Source organism: Mugil cephalus, chromosome 15, assembly GCF_022458985.1.
Source record: "Mugil cephalus isolate CIBA_MC_2020 chromosome 15, CIBA_Mcephalus_1.1, whole genome shotgun sequence".
Taxonomy (NCBI): Eukaryota; Metazoa; Chordata; class Actinopteri; order Mugiliformes; family Mugilidae; genus Mugil; species Mugil cephalus.
The window spans coordinates 9,005,122-9,030,098 of NC_061784.1; the positions used below are offsets into that span (position 1 = coordinate 9,005,122).

General features: G+C 42.4%; 1 protein-coding gene across 3 annotated transcripts in view; it reads right to left on the reverse strand.

Moving 5' to 3' along the window:
• arhgap32b (Rho GTPase activating protein 32b) overlaps positions 1 to 24,977 on the reverse strand; it is a 91,668-nt gene that overhangs the window by 41,892 nt on the left and 24,799 nt on the right. For all 3 annotated transcript variants that reach the window (XM_047606639.1, XM_047606638.1, XM_047606637.1), the window contains exons 3-5: positions 13,085 to 13,190; positions 8,680 to 8,774; positions 8,329 to 8,413 (exon numbers count right to left, since the gene is read on the reverse strand). In XM_047606639.1, the coding sequence (XP_047462595.1) occupies positions 8,329 to 8,413; positions 8,680 to 8,774; positions 13,085 to 13,190 (286 nt within the window). The remainder of the gene's footprint in view (positions 1 to 8,328; positions 8,414 to 8,679; positions 8,775 to 13,084; positions 13,191 to 24,977) is intronic.

Genomic DNA, 24,977 nt, shown 5'->3' on the forward strand with positions numbered 1-24,977 from the left:
ATAGTGAATGACGGTGATGTCAAAGACACCAGGTAGATGAAACAAAAGCTTAAACAAGGGAAAAAATCTGCAAATACATGTATCAAGACATATTCCTCCACACTACAAACCTACAACAGACTCAAGATGTATAATTTAAATAATTATCAGACTTGGCAAAGTTGGACCGGAGATACTGTCTTTTTTTCTATACTAACTGCAACACTTTGGTCAAACCTTAAGGTGTGTTTTACTAGTAGGAACAAAAGTAGCCACCAGCCTGTGGTTTATTTCTGCTCGCACCAACAGATATTTTTTTTCCTCCTTTCATTTTTAGACTCGTACTCTGCAGATCCAAATGATAGCAGTTGCCATCAACTATATATATCTATATTCCCACTTTGTCCCACCAACCGGTCCAGTCTATGTCTGGCTGGATCATGACCGTCTTGGTGCTTGTGCAGATGACCTCAGTGATTTCTAATCACTTCATGATTGCGTGCAGATGAACGTTTGTGCCAACTCTGAAGAAATTTCATTAATCTTGAGTTAGTGCTGCTGACAAAGAAGAAAAGAAAAAAAACACTAACAAAAATGCCTCATGTGTTTTTCCCACAAAAGATTTCAATTACCTCATTCTCTCTGGTAAAATCAGAATCCAAACGTAAAGAAAATGTCCATTCCAGTGAAATGCACACTCTTCACTTCACACTTGTGTAACCAGCAGAACAACAATTTGGCTTCCAAGTCATTTGGGACGTCTTCTGTTGAGCAAAAGAAGATGTGTTCCCTCTTTAGCAGATGTAAAATCAGCCTCCTATTGTCAAACCCTTTACAGAAAGTATTGTGCAAATGTTTAAGATGTTGAGATTGATGATTGGATCCTTCTGGAATATCTGAGTAACTTAGCTGCCGTTAATCATTGTTTAGCAAACAGAGGTCGACTGACGTGAGCTGCTAGCTTTTGGTCACGACCGACATGTGTGGTTTAGTAATAGTGAAACGTGTAAGAGCTTGAGCCTCAGAGTGGTTCAATGTGCAGCAAGCATAAACCATATGGAGGAGCAGGGTTTGCTATAACACAGTCATAGTTGTGATTGTGTTGTGGCTCCACAAAGTATCAAGAATGGCAGTAGCAGGGATGTGCAACGAGTGAAAACGAAGGCATTCTTACATAAAAATACTGTACTAAAGCATCTGTCTCCATCCAGCCTAGCACACTGATCTAAATGACAAAATAATAGAAACATGTGTCAGTACAACGCAACACTGTGCGTTCAAAAAATGAATATGTGGTTGAATCAATTCTGTCAGTTATTTGAAACAAATGCTTAAACCCTCCATGAATCTAAGATTTAAGCCGGGCTGCGTTACATTAGAGTGCATTTGTTTTCAATAGTGCACCAAATGAACTGGCAAGTGAGTTTGGATTATGTATGAAAAAAAATGAGGTTCTAAAAAAAAAAAATTGGCTCCTTTATTAGCCTCACATGCTTGTTCGGGCAAACAGCCACCTCCTTTCAACAACTAACTGTATGGCCGTTGCTCAACATAAACATTGTTCGGACAGGGTCAACAAGTGCAGTTGCTGCTGAAGTTGACAGTAAACTGCGCAACTAGAGGAGTCTTGAATGTTATATGTTGTTGGTGCCAGACGCAGCGGTTCCACCATATCATAAAAGTCTGCCCTCTAAACCAGAAGACTGAGACACGTCCATAAAACATGTGGTCCACGACGGTTCTTGGAGCCAAACCGTTGCATCAGGGAACCAGGTCAGAGGAGAAAGGTCACAAGTTCTCCGGCTAAAAGGAAACGCTCTCTTCCAGGATTTCCATTTATATGTTGCCAATGGTGTCACAATTATAATGTGGAGGCGAATGTAATCTCTGGCTAGATTATGTTAAAACCGAGGTTTATAGGGTTTTAACCCTGATGCTCCAAATTTATGGACGGCGCTGGAGCTGGAGCTCGTGGCAGGATGTCAGGGCGGATGGCGAGTAGTGGTGTAGAAAGCGTGACTGTCACACCGAGAGCAAAGTTCACATCCAGACTCTGTGGTTCGCCTTGGGCAACAGAAGGGCAAAAGCAAATAAATTCATGAACGTTTTAGGTTTTGAAGCGTACAGTCTCTCAGTAAGCTGCCAGTGTCTACACCCGAAAGACACTATAAAAATGTGAACAATCCTGCACTCACAATAAGGTATTGTACTGGAAGGCCGTTCTCACTTAAGCACAAGTTATAGTACTGCAGCACGTTGACGGCAAAGCTACGTAAGCTTTAATAGCTACGGTGTGTCCACACTGTTCTGTAATTACGTGACTAAAACACTAGGTGGCGACTGGTCGGCTGTGGTAAGTTTCACTCTGTGCTTCACACAATGGGAAGTGGAACTGAGCGGCTCATGTTGGAGCTGAAGTCAACAGATGTAGATCAACACTCAGTGTGACTAAAATCACTGCAGCACATAAAATAGAGAAGATATCTGGGTAGATGGTGTGTATGAGCCTGAACAAAGGACAACTTGCTGTGAATGTCACCATTGACCAAGACACAGTTGCATAGTTACCTTGGAGGTGCACGTCCGGTTACGGGACACTTGCTATGTGCCCTGGTAATATAAGTTATGCTTTAGTCTTAAAAGAAACTACCTGTTTCTCCTAAACACTTGCAAACTTGAAGTTGGAGAATTGTTGATAGATATTTTAGACAATATTCTGTAAAGTTACTGGATATTCTTGCTAAAACCAGCAAATGCTGGCAAAAAAACAAAAAAACAAAACAGTAAAACTAATAAATATTCTAGTTTCATATTTGAACACTGAGCTGGATCTGGCGAGCCACAGTGCTTAACATTTTGGCTGTGCCAGCTGCCTTCTCCAAATGATATGTAAAACACTGCTTATATGATCACTTTATTTTCAAGGCAACAGTTTCCATTTACATGCATATCCAGATCTGGACAAACATCAAATTCCTTACTTATCCATGCCGCATCTGGCTTGTCGAGTCTGACTATAATTATTTGGATGTTGTTAAAAATTCCTCAGGTTTTTTTTCTCTTTTTTTCTACAGCTTCCCACCATCAGAACCCAGACCTGGACACGATTCCCTGTTTTGACATATATATAGTCAACATTATCTGCCTCATATTTTGCACAAAACATTCTTCCTTTCAAGAAAGTTACAAAAACAGAGAGGTGAACTTCTCCAAATTCCAACCTAAAAGACTAACCTCAGGACATGTGGGAGGAGAGTTTGCACAGGAGCATGAATATCAGCAAGGACATCGTCTGTTATCTAAGGCCTGTTTCCAGGTCCAGGCGTTGCACAAAGGAAGTTTAAGTGTCAGACAAGTTTAATCAATACAAATTCATCTACTCTGAAAAAAAAACTGTTTCTGAAGCTTTGGCATTCAATAGATTTGAGTGCTCCAATAATACTTTTCCATAATCAATAAAAACTGCTACAGCTTCATACACAGACGACCCAAACATATAGAGAGGCAGACTGACACTTTATTTACCCCGAGGGAAACTCAGTGTCCAGTAACTTCATCGCGTGGAAACAGAAGTGACAGATGTGGAACGACCACTAGCTTTGTTGTGCAGTGTGTGCATAATCCATAAATCAGAACAGAGCGAGCTCAATAAAAAGCATTTTCTCCTGGTGAGAGCAGCAGGAAACAGAAGCTCGTAGAGAAGCCAACGAGAACCAACGCTCCTCCAAGTCCTCACCCTGGATTCTGTTCCCTCACTCAGCTGTCTGGTCAAAACGAATCAAAACATTTTGAAATCATCAGGATTCCTCGTCCTTAATACTTAGATGGCAAGAAAAACTTCCAATCATGTGTGCGTCAAAGACAAGTGGTGACACACATCAGTAATGAACTGTGACGTTTGGCCAGTAATCTTTAATGATCTTATCCTTATGTTCATCTACAGTAACTATAGAATGGGGACATTGTAGTAGATGAATTAGCTCCATACATACATACATGGCAGATCAATATAGGATAGACAAAATACAGTCAATGCCAGATGTACCTAACTGTTTTTATACTTTGTTGGCAACCTTATTCTGGGATCTTGTCTGGTGTCACAACTTTAGTGTGAAAATCACAGACTCATGAGCTGTTTTCAGGAAGCTATTTTAAAGCAAGTGGCCCCAAATTCTCTTAACTTATTAAGATGTGGTTCAACAATGCACAGTGTTTTAAGAGGATAATGTAATTTTACTTTTTTGTTCTGCTTTAGAGTCGTGCTAGCATCTCTGTGCGTCTTACTTTCGGCTTGTTAACATGATGACATTTAGCTCAAAGGTCACCACAGAAAGTCTTTAGATTCAGTCACGTGGTGGAACATGTGTCAAAATTTAAAAAAAAAAACTGCCCATGGCACTAAATTACAAAAGACAGAAGGCTTTTCTACAAAATGTGCCTTTTGATTTCATTATGCAACACATTTCATCTGATACAGAGGACATATACCTGTGCATGTAACTGGAGTAGCCACACAACTAATGACAGGAACCAGCTGGTGAGTATGAGCATTTCTCTACGACAGTGAACCTCTTGACAAATGTCGGTCCTTTAAAATTACTGATACAATTAAATGTCAACATGTCTGACAGCACTTAGCTCAACAGTGCTCAGGTGATTTCTATGACTACGTCGCACTCTTCTGTCCCAGCCAAACGATTTGATTAGCTTAGCGGAGCTTCGCTGGGAATAATGAATTCTGACTCCAGACCAACTTTCCCCCACAAAAACTTTGTGGGTGGAGGAACTCGGGGCGGGCGTCCAGGCCATGACAGACCATGAATGTCTGTATAAACTGTCAAGGCTATTCATTAAACGGCTGCTGAGATATTTTCAAGAGTTCGACACTTCACTTGACCAGAAGGAGGTCCGTTAGATGACAGTGTTACCTGATTGACGCCACAGCAGAATCGAATCACACGTACCAATCACATGCCATTCTAACGGTCTACACCAACACGCAGGCACAATGCAAAATACACAAGCAACGTGTGTAATTTATGGGCACTTTACCTCAAATCATCATGAAATAACATGTCTGTGTGAGCATTAAAGTGCCCTGAATGGAGGCGGTCGCATGTCAGACTTAACAGCATCACAGTGTGTTATTTACCAGAAGAAGACAGTTATAGGTAAAGATGAAAATGACACTCTTTGGGCTTTTCAGTGACAAGGAAAAGAAAAGGAAAATAAACGCATCCGTGCTATTCAAGTACTTAAAGAGATAGAAATCTATCAGTTACACAATGTCCAGAGGTTTAATGTGTTCACCACTCTGCTTGTTAGATTAGGCTGCCATTCAAATACCCAAACTATCTAAACTTTATAAGAAAATAACTGCCACGTATGTGCTGCTCTGAATGCGGACACATAACTCATTGGCCTTGTGCGCGCGCAATTCTTACATTTCCACAACAAAAGCCTGCCTGACTCACATTCTCCTTCGGTTTCTATTATGGAAATAAAATAATACGTCTTCCAGGAAAAGGCCTGATGCCAAAGCTGAGCCCGAGTCCTAACCCGGCCTCAGTCCAGCACACACTGCACACAGCAGGTACAAAAGTTGAAGGTGCCCGACAGTGTGCGTGTGCATCACAGCAACGCTTTGTGAATCCTTAATCAGGCAGCAATGTTCATCCGAAAGTTAAAATGTTTATGTCAAGTCAATCATTTGGGGACACGTGAATTCATGCATTTGTGACCATTTCATTAAACAAGCAAAAAAAAAAAAAAAAAAAGAAAAAAAAAGAAAGATTATGCAGAAAATATACAGAGTCACACGGGAGACAAATGCATGATAATTAATCCCTGAACAAACAAAGAAGACATAGTTTCCGCTGGGTTTCCAATCACTGAGGGGTAGACACGCTGAATATTAAAATCACACAGCAGCAAACACCCAGCAAAAACAAAGAGCTGGGGTTACTTGAAAGCAATACGAAAACCACAGAATTGGTCCTCCATAGCTCTGTGCCAGTACAATACGAGCAGCCAGCACACACAGCTGGGACAACAAAGGCAGAACCAACCTACGGCCTACAGACGATTCACATTAGCTCAGGGCTTCTTTGTGCGCGCACGCGCTGAGCGGACAGGTGGAGTCAGCGGAGTAACTTGAGGTACTTCAACACGTAACCTGCAGGTGTAACAGGACGGGAGCTTTCTGGAGAACTCTTGCTCTGCCTTCGTTAAGTCAAAATGCAGTAAATTTAGCTGACTGCTGACCCCTGCTGGTTTTTCAATGCAAAAGCGAAGCTGGCCGAGAAGAGTGGAGAGCTGAGTTTTTGTGACGACTAGAAACTCGCATTCATTTTCTGGAACGAAAGTCTTGTTGATAAATCAGAGCAACGTTTCATTTCCTACAATAATAAATATATAAAGTAAACAAACCCCTGTATTTTCTTACTGTGTCTTATTCTATTTCTTCTTTGTCACTTTGACTTTCCGCCTACAGGGGAGGATCAATATTGGTTCTAATCTAATATTGTCTAACTGTATCCCAGCATGCATTAGGTGAAAGCTAAAAAAATAAAAAAATAAAAAACACCCAATTTAAAGTGAGTAAAGTATTCCATCTTTATACCCTGTATGAAAATACAGCGGTGAATCAAAAGTATCAGTTCTGTCCCATTTTAAGTGGCAGTCTGGGGATTCAGCATTGTACCTTCCAGAAAGCTGGCAAACTCACAGGGGATTTCATTAAAAAATAGTCTAAAATGACACAGCAGAGAACAAGGTATCCCGCCTTTTAGCCCAAAGTAGCAGCAAAAACAACAGGAGCTGTTCTATTCCCATCCACCCCAGAAGCATATTTCACCACACCCCAGTAAGAGATTAAGATTTGAATCCTCATGCCGAGCCGACTGTCGTTATTGTTAGGTCTTCCGACTTTTGAGCGCTCCGGTCTTTCATTTGTTGTCTCACCATCCAGACAAACATTCTAGCTTGAAAAATACCACCAGCTTTGGAAGCAATAAAAGATTTAGATACAAGCTGCACTCACTATATGATTAAAAAGGAATAAATCCAGTCGTGTTGAGCATTGTCATTTTCTCTGATCTCTCTTTCTAAAAATAGAGAATCACTTATAAACGAACGGGGTTTCAAAGATCACCGACTGCACAGATCTAATGTCAAGCACAAGATGGATGACAATAGATGAAAGAAACTTAGAAATATCAGATGGAGGTTTCTTTGGTTATTCCAGGATTATAAGGCTGGTTAAAAGAAAACAACTAGGGTGAAAGTGTATCAATTTGATCTATCAGTGCGTTTACATGCACAGCTTAATCGAGCAATGCTCGAAATTCGACTTTCTGAATGCGGTCCTTGTCCCAGTTTACATGCAGCAGAGAAAAACGAATAACTGACGGGAACATGTTCTCCTCCTCCACACTAGGTGGCGATATGTGTCTTTTCAGCAGGTTAATAACCTGTTAATACGGCCCTCTTTCCGGTTGACCTATTATGTCATAATAAACAAGAGTCGTTCATGCAGCAGACCAGAACCACAACCAAACGGATAACAGTTAAGCTTTTTTAATCTCATACGTAATGTGCGCGCTACTTATGGTGCAGGTAGGATGGTGCAACTCTTCAGGTGGTTCTTCTACCGGCTCTGTTTACCTTACCTTCACGTGAGGCATATAAATGCCGAGGAAAAATCGATTTCCAATCGCCTTATCTGGGTGTCTTAATCGGATAAGGAGAACTCTGATTTTAGTCAGAGTAACGTGCACTGAGGTTGTCCAGTTAAAGCCGGATTAAGACAATTTAGTTTTTTTTTCATGTGCATGTAAACGTACTGTCTGATTGGGCTGTGGGAGAGTTAGAGAAACGTTTAGTTCCTAGAAGCCAAGAAAAAGACTGAGATTTAAAATGTGTTTTGTGGGAAAGGAATTAAAAGACTCTATAATAACATAAAATAAACAGTACCTGGGAGAAACCTGCATTAAAAGGACAGCTGAAAGAGTAATGTGTCAGCGAGGGAAAAACTGTGAAAGTTCAGCTAGTGACTGCACAGTCAGTAAAGGGTTGAAACGAATGAGGTCATGCTGTAGCCTACGGGGGCATTCAAAAACAAATGCAAATCATCAACCATCTCCAAAATATCAACAGCAGAGAGAATTCTGCTTGACATCAGTTGGAAAATACGAGTGAGTCATACTTCATACTTCTGCATTTACAAAAACCACATCCACATTGGAAATGAACACGCTTTTGTAAGGACAGCTTCGGTTTTTCATCATTTACTTTGTGTGATAAGACTCGACATTAACGGTTTAAGAAAAGGTTTGACCACATTTTTACCTGAATCGTGCCAAAGTCCACGTTTTCATAGTGGAAGTGAGCGCACTCAGCCAGTTTTGGGAAGTGGCCCTTGGTGAAGGAAAGCCTGCAAATGTAACACACACAGTTTGGTTAACACCTCATTCTCTGCCCATGCTAACACATTGGAGTGTGTATGACTAGTGGAAGAGGCAGAGGGCAACGCGAACGGAGGCAGTTCAAGGAGGAGGAAGGCACAGAAATAGACTCAGGGAATGGAAGGAACTGTAGCAGGAGACGGAGGCGATAAAGAGCCAGTTAAGAGCGAATAAATAGAGACAAACGGAGAGGAGGAGACGTGTCAGGGGTGTGCGTGTGATTTTGCCCACTCACTTCTTGACATTCTTGACCTTCATGCTGGCCGTGCTGCTGCTGCTTGAGCGCATGAGGGGCTCGGCCCTCAGCTCAGGAATCTCAGCACTCCTTGCCTAAAAGACAAAAAACACATAAGCATCAGCGAACAATGTCTGCTAGTAAAATCGTACCACATCATTCAGTCATACTGCAATATTAATAACTGATTGTTCTGTCTCCAGCAGGTAAAGAACAATGTTTATTTAATGTGTTCACATGCAAATAAAATCTTGTCAGAGGAATCTGTTACCACGTTCCGCTTTTCGTGTTTAAGGCCTGACTTGCTGCAACCTGCGAAACAACAGTCACTGAAACCTGCTCCAGATACCATGCATACGTACGTACTAGAGTGCAGGTTCTGATTCACAGGTAACCACTGCAACACCGAAAATTACGACATTACTCACAGGCCTGGCTGGCCAGCCAAGCCACCACACACATGACTGAATCAGATTAACATGCACTGAAGGGCCAATGTTGGTCCTCAAGGAGCTGATACAGTCTAAATTAAGGTCTTCAACGGGGGGTCCGCAGAGGTACTGCAGTGGGAGATGCAAAATCTTCAGTTGATTTTGGTCACTATCTGAGACCTGTCAATCTAAGCCTCCTGTACACAGGAGGCCCCGCCCCTACCGCTGCTGAGCCAATCACGAGGCCACATATTACACGTTGACTCTGTCAGGTTCCCGCTATTGGCCGAGAGCCTATTCAGTGTCCAGGCGAAATCCCAGAGGCACGTTGCAATATTAGCAGAAGAGAAGCTAAGTACAGCTCGCTGCCATCAGCCAACTGAATTAAAAAAATTAGTATTTGAACCGGTGTATTATTTGAATAGCTTAATGTTGAATGTAAAGTGACACTAATAACGTATATTTATAAACAGCACTAGGCCGAGTTTAATATAAAACACATGTAGTAGGTAGGAGGTCTCTACTTAATCTCTCAATCAATTTGGGGATCCATGGCCTATAAAATGATGAAGACCTATGGTCTAAATTAAAGCCAAGTCTGAGCATTAACATGATCACGTCTCTGAAGTCTTTATATTGCTCATGGAAGTAGAACGAGGAAGAGTTCACAAAGTTTCGGAAGAGCTTAACGAAACTTGTGAGCCTCTTTTTTAGCAGAAGTAAAACCAAGTGAAAGTAGTCAGCTTCAAAAATACAAAAAAAACAAACAGAAGTAAATAAAGTAACAGCAGCTTATGCTACAACCAAAACATTAGCAAGCCACTGGCAACCATTGATCTATGTCGTATTAACTAAAAGACCAGACACCATGGAATAACATCAATCTTGTAGGTGTGGGCTAGTTACTTAATATCTGGCCCAAATAAAAACAGCCCAACAGATTACACAGCAGCGTCCCTACTGCATCGTCTTTTCGCACGACCATTTACTTCAACCTTGAGTGTGTTCTGCCCAGATCATTGCATATGACATCTCCTTCAATATGGACTTAGTTTGGAATATTCAAGTATATCAATGCATTCACTACTATTAAGATAATTTTATACTACTGCACACAGATGCTCCGCAGGTGCGAGTCCTTTATGCTGGTACACTAATCAGTCTGGCTCACTCAGTAAAATTTAGATCTGAGTTTTCTGAGTTGAGATTTCTGGGGAGGCACATGTCAGCGACGCAGTGAGGTCTGCACAGGCTCCGCATTAACACAGGAGCCTTAACGTCACTTTAGCACAGAAGCATAAACCGGGTGTTACTTGGTAAATTATTGTTTAGCCGTAGGAGCAAAAATCGTGTACGTTTGAGTCGGGAGTGACCTCAATTATTTCCTATCATTACACTCTGTAAACACGGAGCATTTTGAATTTGGCTTTGAACACTAAACCACATGTGACATGATGAGACAAATATTTCAGTTCATTGCTTGCCAAAACATCCATTCCACTTCAGAACAATCAGCTGCTCTCCTTAGTTGTTATCCTTTTTCATAAAAAAAGAAAAAAAAAAAGCTCCTCGCTTCATTTAGCTTAAATTAGACAGAAAATGAAGCGCAGATGTGGTCAGCAACAACATTAACAGCCATAAGTCTAGGGACTCGATTTTGGTACAAGTAGCTTTTATCAAGGATGCGTTCGCTGTGGAATTATTTCAGTTCTCTAGATGACAAGGAAATCTACAACCATCTATGGGAAGTAACTACAAAAAAGAGCTCCTGGCCAAGGAAGGTTTAAAACAAGATGAAGATAAGGCAGCTAAGAAAGTTCTCTGTATTCTGTTCGACTCCACGGCCACACGGTCAGTGACAGTAGAGGTGCTATGCAGATGAGGTCTTGATGTTTAAGACAGCGCAGAGTTTCTTCACTACCTTTATACAAGGTGTTATCCGGACAAGGATGACAGAGGAGACAACATCTGTTAAAAAAGCAGCGCTCATTTCATTTCAGTGTCTATATATTTAACTGTAAGGATCAGTGGAGCCAACTGACCTCCAACCGACTATTTAGAAAATCAATTCATGGTGGAAAACATTTTTCAGGAAAGACTTTACAAGCTATATTAGGCTGTGACTCGTCAAAGAATGGACATGGGTCTTCTGAGGGGGACCTGTGGTGTCTGCAAACAGGATAGTGGGGGGGTCTTTGGATCTATGAAAGAGGGGAGGGATCATCCCACGGATGCTTGATCAGTTTGGGATCTAGTGAATCTGGAGGCAAAGTCAACACATTGTGCTGTTCTTCATGTTTTTTGGGTTTTTCCTAAGCTGTTTTTCTGTGTGTCATTACTATGGGGGGGGGGGTGGCGGGGCTGGTCTGGTCTAGGTGGGTGGTACATGGTCTAAACAACATCCACATGAATGAACGCCAGGTCCAAAGGTTTCCCAGCAGAACACTAATTGTCACAGCATGATGAATGTTATTTACTTCTCCTGCCAGTGGTTTTAATGTTGTGGCTGACTGGTCTATCTCTGAATGTTAAACCGTCAGATTGACTCCGACAACCAAAAAAGCCACAGACACATTCCAAATGCGAGTTGTGTTTTTTTTCCTGACTATGCGACTATAAGATTACGCCTACAGCGCGAGCCCACATCGCTTCTATGAAAAAAAAAAAAAAAGCAATCATCAAAATTCTGCTGTCATGTAAAATTTATAATTACTGAAACAGACTCCGCTCCTCGTTTTATTTCACGTTGCGGCTCGGGAATCCTGAACGCTTTGTGCCTTTGTGCATCGCTCGGGAAGTTGACACAGAATATGATCTTCGCTACACGGTGCAACAGGGCGTCGGTGTGACAGCTTACACTAAGTTGCTCAGTGCTTCTCATCACCTCCTCGAACCACCGGAGACATGCATAATGCAAGCCACTCCAGCGCACGGTCCCCCTCGTATCAAATATTGAACAAAGAATAGCAGACATGCAGTATTAAAAGCCCCGCCTCCGTGATCAATATTCATCAGCCTGGTGAGATTGTTGTTTCTTTTTTTTCTTTCTTTTTTTTCTTTCCTCTGTTGCCCGATCGAAGTGAGCACTAGCGATAGGGCTCCAACCACGCGCCGACCACGGGTGGCTCAGCAGGTTGCCATGGAGACGGCCTCATTTTTTACCGTGCTGTTGATGCAAGAAGCAAGACCCAAACCAAAAAAAAAAAAAAAAAAAAAAAAGGGAGGAAAGAAAATGAATGAATGATGCCGTGCGGTGAATGGGATCAGAACAGAGAGATGGTCTGAAATAAAAAAGATGACACGGGAAAAACGCGAACGGCAGGTGGACGACGGATCCACGATAAGAGGACGGAGCGGGGCTGCTTTAGGACGCCAACAGTCATCTGCATTAATAATGGATGCGCGATAGTGTTTCTGGAGTGGAGGAGAGAACGATACAACTCATCAACCCGCTGGCTTAAAAAACAGACGCTGATGGGAATGTGGCAGGCGTCAAAGCAGCCGATCAGGGCAGTGTGTTACCAGTGTTACCGCTGGATCTGCAGCGTCGGAAAACACGCTCAGCACCAGCTTTTCCACCGACTGGAAGACGTTAATGAATTCAACGTTTGAACTAAGAACGAGAAGTGGAAATTCACTGAGGAGTGCTGGGAAAAGACGATCATTGTCGGGTTATTTTGACCTCCTCGTGTGCTTGTTATTTAAGTTTTTCTTTACGGACACACCAAGCTGGTTGTAAACATAAATGATACACGTGAAAGGTGCATCTTTGTCTTGCAGATCACAGCCAATTATTTTAGTCCTGCTCACAGATAGAAAGAGCTGTCCGAGTTTGTCCAAAGCTCTTAGTGTTACACTGATATTCCAGTACCCCAGCCTCATTCTTTTTTTTTTTTTTTTTTTTTTTTAAGGGATTTGATATTTTTTCTGCATTGAGAAAAAAATAATGATTCTCATACACCTGTGCGTCTCACCATGGCACTAATGGTCTCCTCCCAGTCGGGTCTCTCTCTGGGGTGGATGTGAGCCAGCTCAGGCACAATATCGTCGTCCTCCAGGTGACGTCCAGGCCTCAGTCCCCTGCAAACAACACACGCACACACAAAAAAAAAACACTTTAACAAAACATGCCTCACGAGCAGAAGAGGCCTCCAGGAATCTGAATATCAGCGCTTTATTATAAGCAGTTAAAAACGGAGGTGTAAGATGTTTTGGTTCTTTCAGACTTGTAGGCCAAGGTCTCATGTAACAAACAAATTTGAGGCATGTACAACTGGAGGGAAAGCCAAAGCGCTAAGTGGGAACATAATTTAGCACAGAGTATTAAATGAAATTATATAACACGAGTCATTTTTTATGCAGCCTGCAGTGCAAAGGGTTACTCTGCAGACTGGAAACGTGAATGGGAAAGCTGTTTAATGTGCTAAAGATCAACTGAAAGCAAGCTCTCTCTCTGTCCATTTATAGATCTTCAAAGTCATATATCAAAGTCACCATCAATGGATTTCTTACTACCCTCCCTTGGGGAAACCTGAAATTATTATCCATCACATCTTTCAAACCGTATAAAAAACATTAAAGATTGTGATGTAAATCATCTTTACTTGCAGATATTTCCAGCACCTGCATCTCATGTTTTTGAATATGTGGGATATAATATAGTCAGGGAATGAAACAGGGTTTGAGCACCGGATAATTTGATGGACGGGAAAATTGATTTTGTGTTTTCTTCATGGAACAACTTCAAGTTATAAAGGTTGTGTCTTTAGAGAGAGATTGCATCAACTTCAAAGACTGTGCTTGTTTCCAGAGAGGAAAAGAATTTGACAACACATACGTTTGTATGGGGATATCTTACCCTAACCATCACTACTTACCCTTAACCAACCCCAGGCCTCGATCTAAAACTAATTTAAACAGCCTTAGTCTATCCTTTTGAAGAGGAACGTGAGAACCAGCCAAATGGAGGCTCAGTCTGAAGATCAAAAACTCAAACTGGCTCTGAGAAAAAAAAAAGTAGCACAAGTATACAAACACACGAAATATCAAGAGAGTTCAACTATTATTCTGATGATGATTCTATGCCACGTCCACATGAATCCAATAAACTAGAGCAGACAACAGAGGCAGCTGAAAGATAAGAGGGGCTCTGTTTTATGGAGGATGGAACCATTCGCAGCGGCTACAATACGACGGCGCACAACACACACTGAAACAATGTCTCTGCGTTGAGATAATCAGGGCCGGGTGGACTTTTGAGTAATCTGTTGTATTCCCCACTCACCCAAACCCTCATACACTACTACTCATTGAATTTACTTCATCGTTCAACCTAACAATGTCTAGCAAGCCCAGAGATGCCCAGGAATGAAAAAGCAGGGCATAAAAATGTGATTTATATGCAAACATTTTCCAGTGAGCATTTATTGTCTCGAGTCTGGATGTATTGTGTATCTTCCAACTGCAGTGAATCCTGAACAAGGTAGAGAACACACACGCGGAGACGCGCAGACACAAACAAAGATGGATTCTGCCTCCCACCGGACCTTGTTAAAGGCAGCGAGTCTAGAGAATAACGCTGAAATGCTTTAGAAACGGTGCGGACGTTTAACAGCTTTGGAGCCAGAGAGGTCATTAAAATAACCTTGATTAAAATTGACAGAGCGCGAGGTCATTGAGAAAATAAGAGCTTCGACAGAAATCTACAGCGATGCATCAAGTTCAGAAAAACTAATCGGCCTTTCTTTTGAAATGTAACCGTGTGAAACCTGACGGGCAGACGCAACAGAGTTCAGCTCAGTGCGCCGCCCATGGATTCATACGGTATATAATAACACCTGCAGTTAGTATTCAAGACTTCCAACTATAAGATTTGAGGCTACATGAGTTTAAGTGTAACTTTGTGTAGCCAGACTGCATTCGTGTCAGAAAATGTGTCCATTTAGATTTTATTATGGGGCGTACAGACATGAATTACCTAAGATATTTTAGAGAATGCCTTAATTACTATTAACTGTTATTTTGCTTTCAATTTCTTTTACAACAAGCGCAAAACTTTGCTGTAAACAAATTAAACTCCACAACGCTCAGATGACATGTACGACTATGTTGTGATTACTCTTCTGTCCATCAACACATATACCTGCACAAGCGATTAGATTGGCCCAGCAGATCTTTGTCAGATCATAATCAATTACCAGACCAAGTTTTCACCAAAAAACTACTGTAGGTGGGTATGTTGGTCTTCCAGATGAGCCCAAGTGATGAAAACTGACTTGACCCAGTGTCGCAAAAGGCATATTTGATTTATTTAAGAAGCGTTTCTCTTTTTCACTCGCGACATAGTAGGTAAATGGTAGATATATGTAGGTGGTTCTTCTGTAGTCAATCAAGTATCATCTGTGAACATCATACATACCAGTTTGCACAAAGAATATTCTGTTCTGTTCACCTGATGAACTGGACAAAATAGTTTCTAGTTATCCACTAAGCTAATGACTATCTAGAAGTCACCTACTGAGATGTTGCAAAAGTCCTGAAAGTAGAAACAGAGAACTCAACCAAACAAAACTACTGTACAGTATTTACTGAGCACTTGTTTGTTCGGGAAAATTAAATTCCCAAAAGGAAGATGCATAATAGTCTGAGAAGTAACAAAGTTTTTTGTTGGGAGCCAACAATGGTTAAAGAACAAGGAAGTGCATGTTTTGGATCGGCCAAGTCAAAGTCCTGACCTTAATCTGAAATGTTGTGGAAGAACCTGAAGCAAAGAGTTGATGTGAGGAAACTGACCAGCATCTAAGACCTGAAGTAGTTCCCTTTGTTTACTTGAAGGACTCGCGTGATAATCCACTGAAGCTTGCAGTAATTTTTATGCTGAAATATAGAAAATTTTCAAGGATTAAATACTTTTACGCTGCCCTGTATCTAGTTTAATAAAGTTCAGGTTCATAAAAAGAGGAATGTTTTCATGGCTTTGCAGATTCATCGCATGAATTCCACCTCCCACCATCTCTTCTCATTAAATCAACCTGCTTCATAGTACATAACAAACTCAACTTGTACTCCTCTCTCACTCATGGGGTTCAAGGGACCGTTTGCAAAGAGTGACTGACACAAATTTATCCCATCACACCAACAGCTGGGATCAACATCATGCTCCGTAATGCAACCTAAAAGTTTATATTTTCTATTCTTATTCATTTTAGGGCTCCTCTCAAACTGCCATGTCTCGGTTTCCAGAGGCTCATAGTGCCTCTGTATTTCCTTAGTGACTGACTTCACCTACTAATTTGACTGGAGACACATTTAAACAATGGATGTATTTACATCCACCTGCGTTTATGGCATAAGAAAGGAAAGAAACAGCAACAAATTGCACCCTGATACTTGCTTCAAAGATGTGGATGGAAACATTGTTTGAAAATTTGAATATTATCTGAATGAGTCATTATTAAGACTTTTGCTGCATTTGAATGCAACAGAAAGATTCCAGATTGACATTATGAAAAGTTAGATTTAGTTGAAAATGGTGCCTGCAAAAATGTATTTCATGCCACAGATGCAAGAGAAAGAAGCATAAATCTATTTCCTAACTTCCAGTATAAAAAAAAAGTCACCCTCTGTGTCATGTGGGAAATGATAAGGACGAAGTTGCAAGAAGGCTTTCAGAACGTCTTGGCCACTAACTGGTGTCCCACAGCCACGCAGACCCTAATGACAAGCTTTAAGCACTACTTACCATGGAAGGCTTGAGAACCACTGACACAGTGTGAAGCACTTTCAGACGCCACAGATAAGGGCCAAAGTTTCCACAGTGCATTTCGCTCACCTAGTGCCATCTTCTCCCAGAACTCCCAGCCCTGCTCGGCGAGGAGGCACGCGAGGAGAAAAGAACCGCTCGTTCTAGCATCTGCTCCAAATAGTCTTATAACGCCACAGCTACCAGAACCTTGCTCAGCCTTCAGCCGCGCTCTCTCCCGCTTTCTGTCTTCCCTCTCGCCTTTATGTGAATCCAAACAATAGAAGAAACTTTCTCCAGCCTTCCTAAGCTCCCAGCCTGCTGAGTCCAAAATTGTTCTCCCTCCAACTGCGTAAGAAACAACAGCAAGAAGCCGGCATTTAAAACAGTTTCAATCTTGACTAGTTTTCAATCATTTCCATCAGCTTGGCAATTTTGGTCCATAAAGGCACCAGCAGCTCAATTTCTGCTCTGGAAATGAAAGCCATGAATCTCTCCCTGCATTTATCCTCAGCCACCACTTTCTCGTGTCTCTGCTATTAGGCCGCTTCGCCGCTGGAGCCACTGAATGTCTGACTCATGTGCTCGGGCCCCAAACAGAAATCATGCGGCTTTTCTGCGGCAATATTTCAACACAGTTGCCGCGGATTACTGTTAAGGGCCGGTCTGCCCCCCTCCGCATGGACACACAGGTTTGAGGACGGAGGAGATGCCCCGCTGTCGCAAAACAAAAAAACGCGCGGGATTCACGCGTCTGCTGGTCAAACTGTTTAATACAAAAAATTACAGTAGCGCTGAACTGAAGATGCTAAATTCGGATTCCTGCTTCCTTCAATACGGTGTGCAGAATATTTAAACAGTGCGAGATACATGTATTTTTAAACAAAGATGCCTGTAAATATTTATTGTTCTACTTTCTTTTGCATCTGTTTATAGTTGCTGTTCTAAAAAGCCTTTCCTCTAATGTGCTGTTGTGACGTTTGGAAGACAATAAATTTGAGTCTAAGAAATCAGCTCAACTCTCGAGTGAAAGCGTAAATCATCCAGAACTATTTCCAGCTACTGACATTGTCACAAGTCATTTCAAATGGTCCCTTTGCATTAACCTTAGCTTAGAGTAACAATTTGTGCAACTATTCATCTAACAGTCAAGTTATTCACACGCAGACCCACAGTTTTAACACATTATGAGGGTCGGCTGATAGTTCAACATTATTATCTTTGTAATTAAGAAGTTATTTTCTCAAAAAAACAGAAACCTCACTTTTTCTTAATTTTTCTTCTCCCAGACTGACTGAGACGTAAAAACCAGGACTCTGTAGGGGACAGTTCTTTACTGGACGTCTCAGCTTGTTGTCCTTGATCAAAATCAATACGGGAAGTCCCCGTGATGAACACAATTAACTCATCTCAAGCATAATTCCATCAGACGCTTTTACACGGTGCGATACAGACAAAGATTCCGTCCAGCTGAAACCAAAAATGAAAACGCTCGCATTTGAAAGGAAGAAATCTCACATTACGAGCTTTAATTCGCGACTGGCGGTCAGTTTTAAACTAATAAACGGCACAAATCCAGTTAGGAGACGAAAGCCGAGCGAACACAGCCAAAGCAAGTCAACAAGTGCTGCCAGTTTGGGTGGCTGTGATCACTGTTTATGCAAGCAGCTCTTAAGAGCATAGCATGTTTTCTGCACTGGACTGAACACACATGGATACACGCCACTTTTAGAAATGCCAATAACGCCCTCCTGAGAATATTATGGTGCTGGTCTGATGAAAGGGATCCAATGAGTGGTGACTGAAGACTGCAGAGAGTGTGGTGCCACGTGCTCGGCTCTACACGAAGTAAAACGTGTTTTTTTTTGGTTTGGTTGAAATAGTTATTTGCCGTTAATAATTTATCTACAAGGAACGCTGAATGAGACAGAATTGGCCGTGTAGCTAAAGAGACTATTCACATTTTCAATGGTGATTCAGCTAAAACAAAGCAGCTCATTACACACAGCCATAATTGTTTGTCTTATGCCCAACAGAGTTCATCCCATTACCGCTTGTTTTGTCGCGGAACGCCACAGTAAAAGAACGAGATCATTTGCATCACTGTTAGCCTGACATGCCAGATGGCTGATTAATCAACGGCATATTTTCTGTCATTTCTATCTTCGACAAAAGACGCTCCGAGGATTACACAGCACCTGTGTGGAGTCTGTACGACTGTCAATAGCTGTGGCCGTGAATCTTCAAATCTCTGACGCACACTGCGTTTTCATTACCCCTAGAAATGTGCAAAGGCCAAAATATCGCAATAAAAAGTGGTCACGGCAACGCGTGCATCACGTTAAAACCCATCAAATTAGGCTAAAATATTTTTACGCTCTCGTGAGGTGGTTTTTCAGATGTATCGATATAAAAGTGACCAGTTTGTTGAAGTCTCACAAGACGAGACTTTACAAGAGTCATTTCATGGAAACGCAGCTACTGACTGTCTTACTGCGTTAGAGCTTTTATCCACAATATAAATATAAATCACTGACTGGCCACTGTGTCAGCTGATCGGACGTGAGTAGGATCAAATTTGACCAAGGTATCCGTTGTCACGATGTCAAGGATGACCAGTAAAAATGTACCTCAGGGAGGATGTTGCTGTGATGCTACCGTGCTCCTACTAGCTGCCTATGGCTGAAGCAAGGACAGGAATATTTCTGACAGTGAAATTCAAGCTTAGTTGGGGCTCGAAAGACATTCCAACAGTGGTAGGGGATGAATGTGCTGCACTGCAGAAAACATCACGAGAGACGTTGAAGTAAATCACACAAGCCAGCTGCAAAGCACTGTAAGTGGCAAAGGGTATATATAATGGAGTATATACAAAGCCTGCAGATGTAAATGAGCCCTGGTTAGCATAAACTGTCTGTAAATAGAATCAGAGGACCTGAGCTGCTTTGACGGAAACACGGCGGAAAAAAAGTAGTGAGATAAAAACAAGACTTCTTGTGGTATTGCAAAATTGGGAGCAGAGTGTAACTCTGTAATCACTATTTAAATATGCATTTCCCCTTCTTTCCTTCGCTGCTCTGACCTTGCTCTAGTCCCCCTCTATGTGTGTGTGTGTGTGTGTGTGTGTGTGTGTGTGTCTCATAAAACAGTGTCAGATTTAACCAGATTCTCCCACGTTTACATTTCAGAAGCAGGTTCCTTCCACTGTGTCCACTCGGCTGTGATACATCCAGTGTAACATCTCTTCAGTTGCTTCCTCCAGTATTTTGCGCCTCTAAACAGGAGCATCTTAAAATACATGTTACATGATGAACCGCTGTGCTCGTAGAATCCGGTTCCCGGTACAGTCCTTTCAAAAATGAGGACGAGCTAAAACTGAACACTGTCTAAGTACCGGTGCGCACTCAGAAATCAGACGATCCAAAGACCAAAGCAAAAAACAAGCTCGTGGTTGCAGCTGCATGAAGAAAGGCATTATCTGGTTGTTTTTGCTGTAATCAAGTGTTCTCAATTAATAAAGTGGCAAAATGTCAAAGATTATTACTGTTGCATGAAGGAGTCAGAGAAGCACTTAAGTCTTAATACTTGAAAAATTCAGGATAATGAGTCGGATAATTGACAACCAGTAGAAAGTGAAAGCTTAAAGCCGGCAAACGTTGATTGTCATTGGCTGTAATGATAATTATTAACCCTAATTTTTTAAAAGTTGAAGAAACAACGTAACAGAAATCTTGGCCGTCGGCTGTTATCTCTGATTGACGCTCACGACTTTTCAGGACGAGACGGCTTTGGGGAAAATAGATTCCACTTTGTATGATTTGAAGAGGCCATGTTCAGACCTGATCGTTTCATCCAGCTGCCAGTGACCAGTTTAAAATACAGGTGTGAACACACCTAGGACGCACTGAGGACACATTCGAGTCATTCAATCTCAGACCACATTTGGAAGTGGTCCAGCACACATTTCATCACATCCTGTTTTCACAGTAAATGCTGACTCAGCAGGGGTGCTCTTGCTTAAATTAGTTATGCCTCATTCATTCAGAAAAAAAAACACTTTTATACATGGTTATAATGAGAGCCTTTTGACATATTTTGTCTATGTAGCTATTAATTGGCTAAACTAATAAATAGGGCTAGATGAAAGTATTTAATCATGATTAATCCCAAAATGTCCATGGTTAACAGACGTTTATGTATTTTTTCTCAATTGTAGCTGCAAGCTTTTTTTTTATGTATTTATTACTCTTAACATCTTAGCTTGATTGGTTCATAACTGAGTTCACATCAACAGTAAATGCAAAATGACTGGAGAGCTGCTTGTTTGCATCTTCTTCTTCTTCTGGGACTTTTAACACAACATGGTGCGTTGTTGCCATCTATACAATACAATTATTCACTACGACCCCACTTCAGATCCTGCTTGCTTTCCACGTCGTTAGTGCTGCTTTCATTTCCTTATTTCCCATATTACTCTTGGACTGAGGTCGGACCAACAGAACATGTGCGGGTTAATTGCACTTAATTATTGATGTTTGAAGGAATTAGCCATAGCGTGACAATACCACATTAACTTCCATATTCATGAATAAATTTGATCAAAAATGAAAGTGCCAGTCACTGTGTATAAATCCATCATTAAAATGATCAGCAAGTGGCAAGTAGCTACAGGAAGTTTCCTTAATCATCACTGGTGTCTTTATTTACCTTTATTGTTTCATGGCTAATGGTGCACCAGTGAAATCACAGTGCATATGAAAGCTTCCTGGGTTCCATTGATAATTTGAGCTTTGTGAGGCTATGCAACAGAAATAAAGTCAGGGCAGAACTCAATAAATAAAAATAACCTCACAAGCGTTCGCACTTTCAGCGAGTGTGAGAGAACTGCTCCAAAATATGTGTAGCTTCTTCCAGTCATGGCACGCACACACACACGCACGCACACACGCACACACACACACACGCACACACACACACACGCACACACACACACACAAGAAGCAGCAGCACTGTTTGTGGTTCTGATACAGCGGTAGGTAGAGATCAACAGGAGTCAGCAGCTGCTCCAATATTCTACTACGAGCCAAAATAATGTCTGCGTTTATTTGCATAGAGAGGTCGAAACTGAGATCAGACCTCAAATATTGTTTGACAACGCATTTAATTCCAAGGTGTCATAATATTCCAGTTAAAAGGTTCATGTTCTTAAGTGTAACGTGTAAGTGCTGTGAAGTTGGCCAGACGAGAGCCACATGGCACCATTGTAGATCTCGTCAATGCATCTGTATATTTTTAAATGATGTCAAGTAAGCCGCCGGTCACACTTATTATTCCCACTGACTGGTTGCACATGTTTAGTTTCCACTGCGAATGGCCAACCAACTGAAAGCAGAAAGCAGCGATAAATGGACACAGAAGAAGAAGCTGAGAGCTATTAGCAGCCGTATGCATGTTTTGGATCCCGTCCACGGCCCTGAAGTCTCTCCAGTCGGCCAGCAGTTTCGATCCAACCCTTGTGAGGCAGTTTATCTGTCCTACATATGGCATCGCAGACAACGCTTCCAACCGCATATTACTACCAGCTACTAATGAAGTGTTATCATCCCACAATGGCAAACCCCGTCCAAGCACTCTGAGCTAATGTACCGCCGCGCCTCAGCTGGACTTCAAGTCTACAGCTCAGGTAGCCTCCTGAAATACAGCTGGATGTCTTCATAAATATTATTCTGCTGTTATTATTCCAGATGTCACAGAAACAACCAAGCCTACTACAGTCATACTGTTTTAACCTTATTCGACGTTTGCCAAGCGGCGACTTGAAACATTTAATTTATCAAGTGTCGGCTAAATCTGGAGTGAACAACAATATCCATGGAGTACCACAAAGAAAGCTTTGTACCTCCAAAGCTAAATCAGGCACAAGATAATGTCATTAGATTTCTCCATCTGTAGATCTTTGTAACAACTTTTATTCTATCAACCAAGAGGTAAGGTAATTTGGTGACTCAGTAAGGCCCACGAAGTTAAGAGTGAAAATCCAAGACACCACCAACAGACATTGCGACAAGTTCAAAACTGCTGCATTTTTATAATACAGCACAACACTGTGTTTTATAGGTACGTCTGTGGCTGCTATCCAACATCTTCAAGACCCTGTGTGTAAAGCAAGTATTGTGTTTCGACACGTCTCCGAGCCCTGGTGATATCATAGTGATATTATCAGTGTTATTTGCACAGACCTGACGCGTTGGAAAGACACAGCTGGTCTATCATGCTGAGAAGGACTAACCATAGCAAGTAAACTCATCTTCATGTCAAGATACTGGCTGTGGATGTGTCCCCTCGGTGCTATGAAATAATCACTCACAGCTAAATGTAAATGAGTCAAATCATCTCGCTGTAAGTAACGAGTAAAACATCAACTTCCTCATAAGCGCTCTATTAAGTTAGAGAATCATGGGAGCTGGGTTGTTGGCATGGGTCCTTCCTGCAGAGCACGCTCCTCTGTTGCCCACTCATCTGTCTGACTGGATTAAGAAATCACAAAACAGCATGAAGCTTTAAAGCACTTTCCCTCTATTTGTCTCTGTCACCTTACGGGGGCCTCGTGTCACCGGCCCGCCCTCCTCAGTGCTGGAATCTGACCTCCCCTCCGTCCGCTAGGATTCACCAAACAATTTCTATAATGCACTCGTCCCAGCCAAACGCCCTCCCCTGTCAACTCCGATGAAAGAAATCTGAGCGCACACATTCTGTATGAATACGATGGACGACATCATCTACAGCGATTTAGCAGAAGAGAAACTTCTTTCCCTCCTCCCATTCTTGATCTCTCTCTCTCTCTGCTCGTCACCCTGTTATTTCCCCCTTTTTTTTTTCTCTATTTTTGCGCACTCACTCACTCACTCACTCTCAGTAGTAATGTTGGACTGCTGTCTAATGTATGCTAAGCTGCTGCTGCCATGGTAACCCCGGCGCAGGATTTAGACCCAGTTCAGGACTGGAGGGGCGATGAGAGAGGGGCAGGTGGAGGGGCATAGCAGAATTAACTGTAATCCCTCCCACAAGCACCACCTTCCACGAGATAACTTACAGCAGCGCGCGTCAACAAAAACACAGACGGACGTACATGACGCTCAATAGAACTGGCAGAGACAATAGGTCCATGTCGTGCCGCCTTAGCGGTAACGCAGAGGGAGGCCACTGGATACCTGGTTGGATGGTGGACGTGCATTTCAGCGCAGAGACGGGAAAGAGGAAAACTTCAGTGTCACTCCAGGCTGGTGAAAACGAATCCACGCCAGTCAGAATGTGAGTGGTGACTAACAGAAATAGTAGCGAAACACCTAAATGAGTCACAGCTCCAATTTCCATCTCTGATTGTACAATGTGTCAAAGGAGATCCCCAGGATGTGTTAGAGATTAGTTATACCTCGTTGGCGGAGAGCTTAATGTAGAGGAGATAAGTCACATCCCCGCAGCACCTGCTGGCTAATGAAAGAGCTCGCAACGCATGAGGAAGCGTGTTGAGATGCAACACACGCTGGATGAGCGTGTGCTGCGTGCGAGTCCATCGCCGGCGATGTTTGTCCCGAAACATTCCTGTGAAGCTCGGCTGTTTACGGGATACGCGTCCACACGCGCTTTTGTGAATGTGGGTGCTCGAGGGCGGGCGTGTGTGTGACGAGAGTGCACGGGCATGTGGGTGTGGGTGCACAGCTGTAGCAATGACGTAACTGGCTGAAAGCGGATACACTCGGCTCCTCGGTGGATGGGGGGGGGGGGCCGTGGTCATTAGAGCCGAGAGTTGACTGGCTGTGCGAGTCGAGGAAATCTGAATGAGGGGTTTCCAGCAGTGACGGTCACCGATGGCTGTCACCCAGGCGCCATGGGGGTTGAATGGAGGGGTGTGTGTGTGTGTGTGTGTGTGTGTGTGTGTGGGGTGGGAGTGGGCGGTTAATAGGGGGTGGGAGGGTGACTATGCAAACTCACCCTATCGGCTCAGCTACAGCACTCGAGCACATCTAGAAATGCCCCCCCCCACCCACCCACCCACCCTTCTCAGCATGCGCATACCCTGGTGTCATTTCTCCTTGAGGCACACACGAACTGTGAGGCACACACAC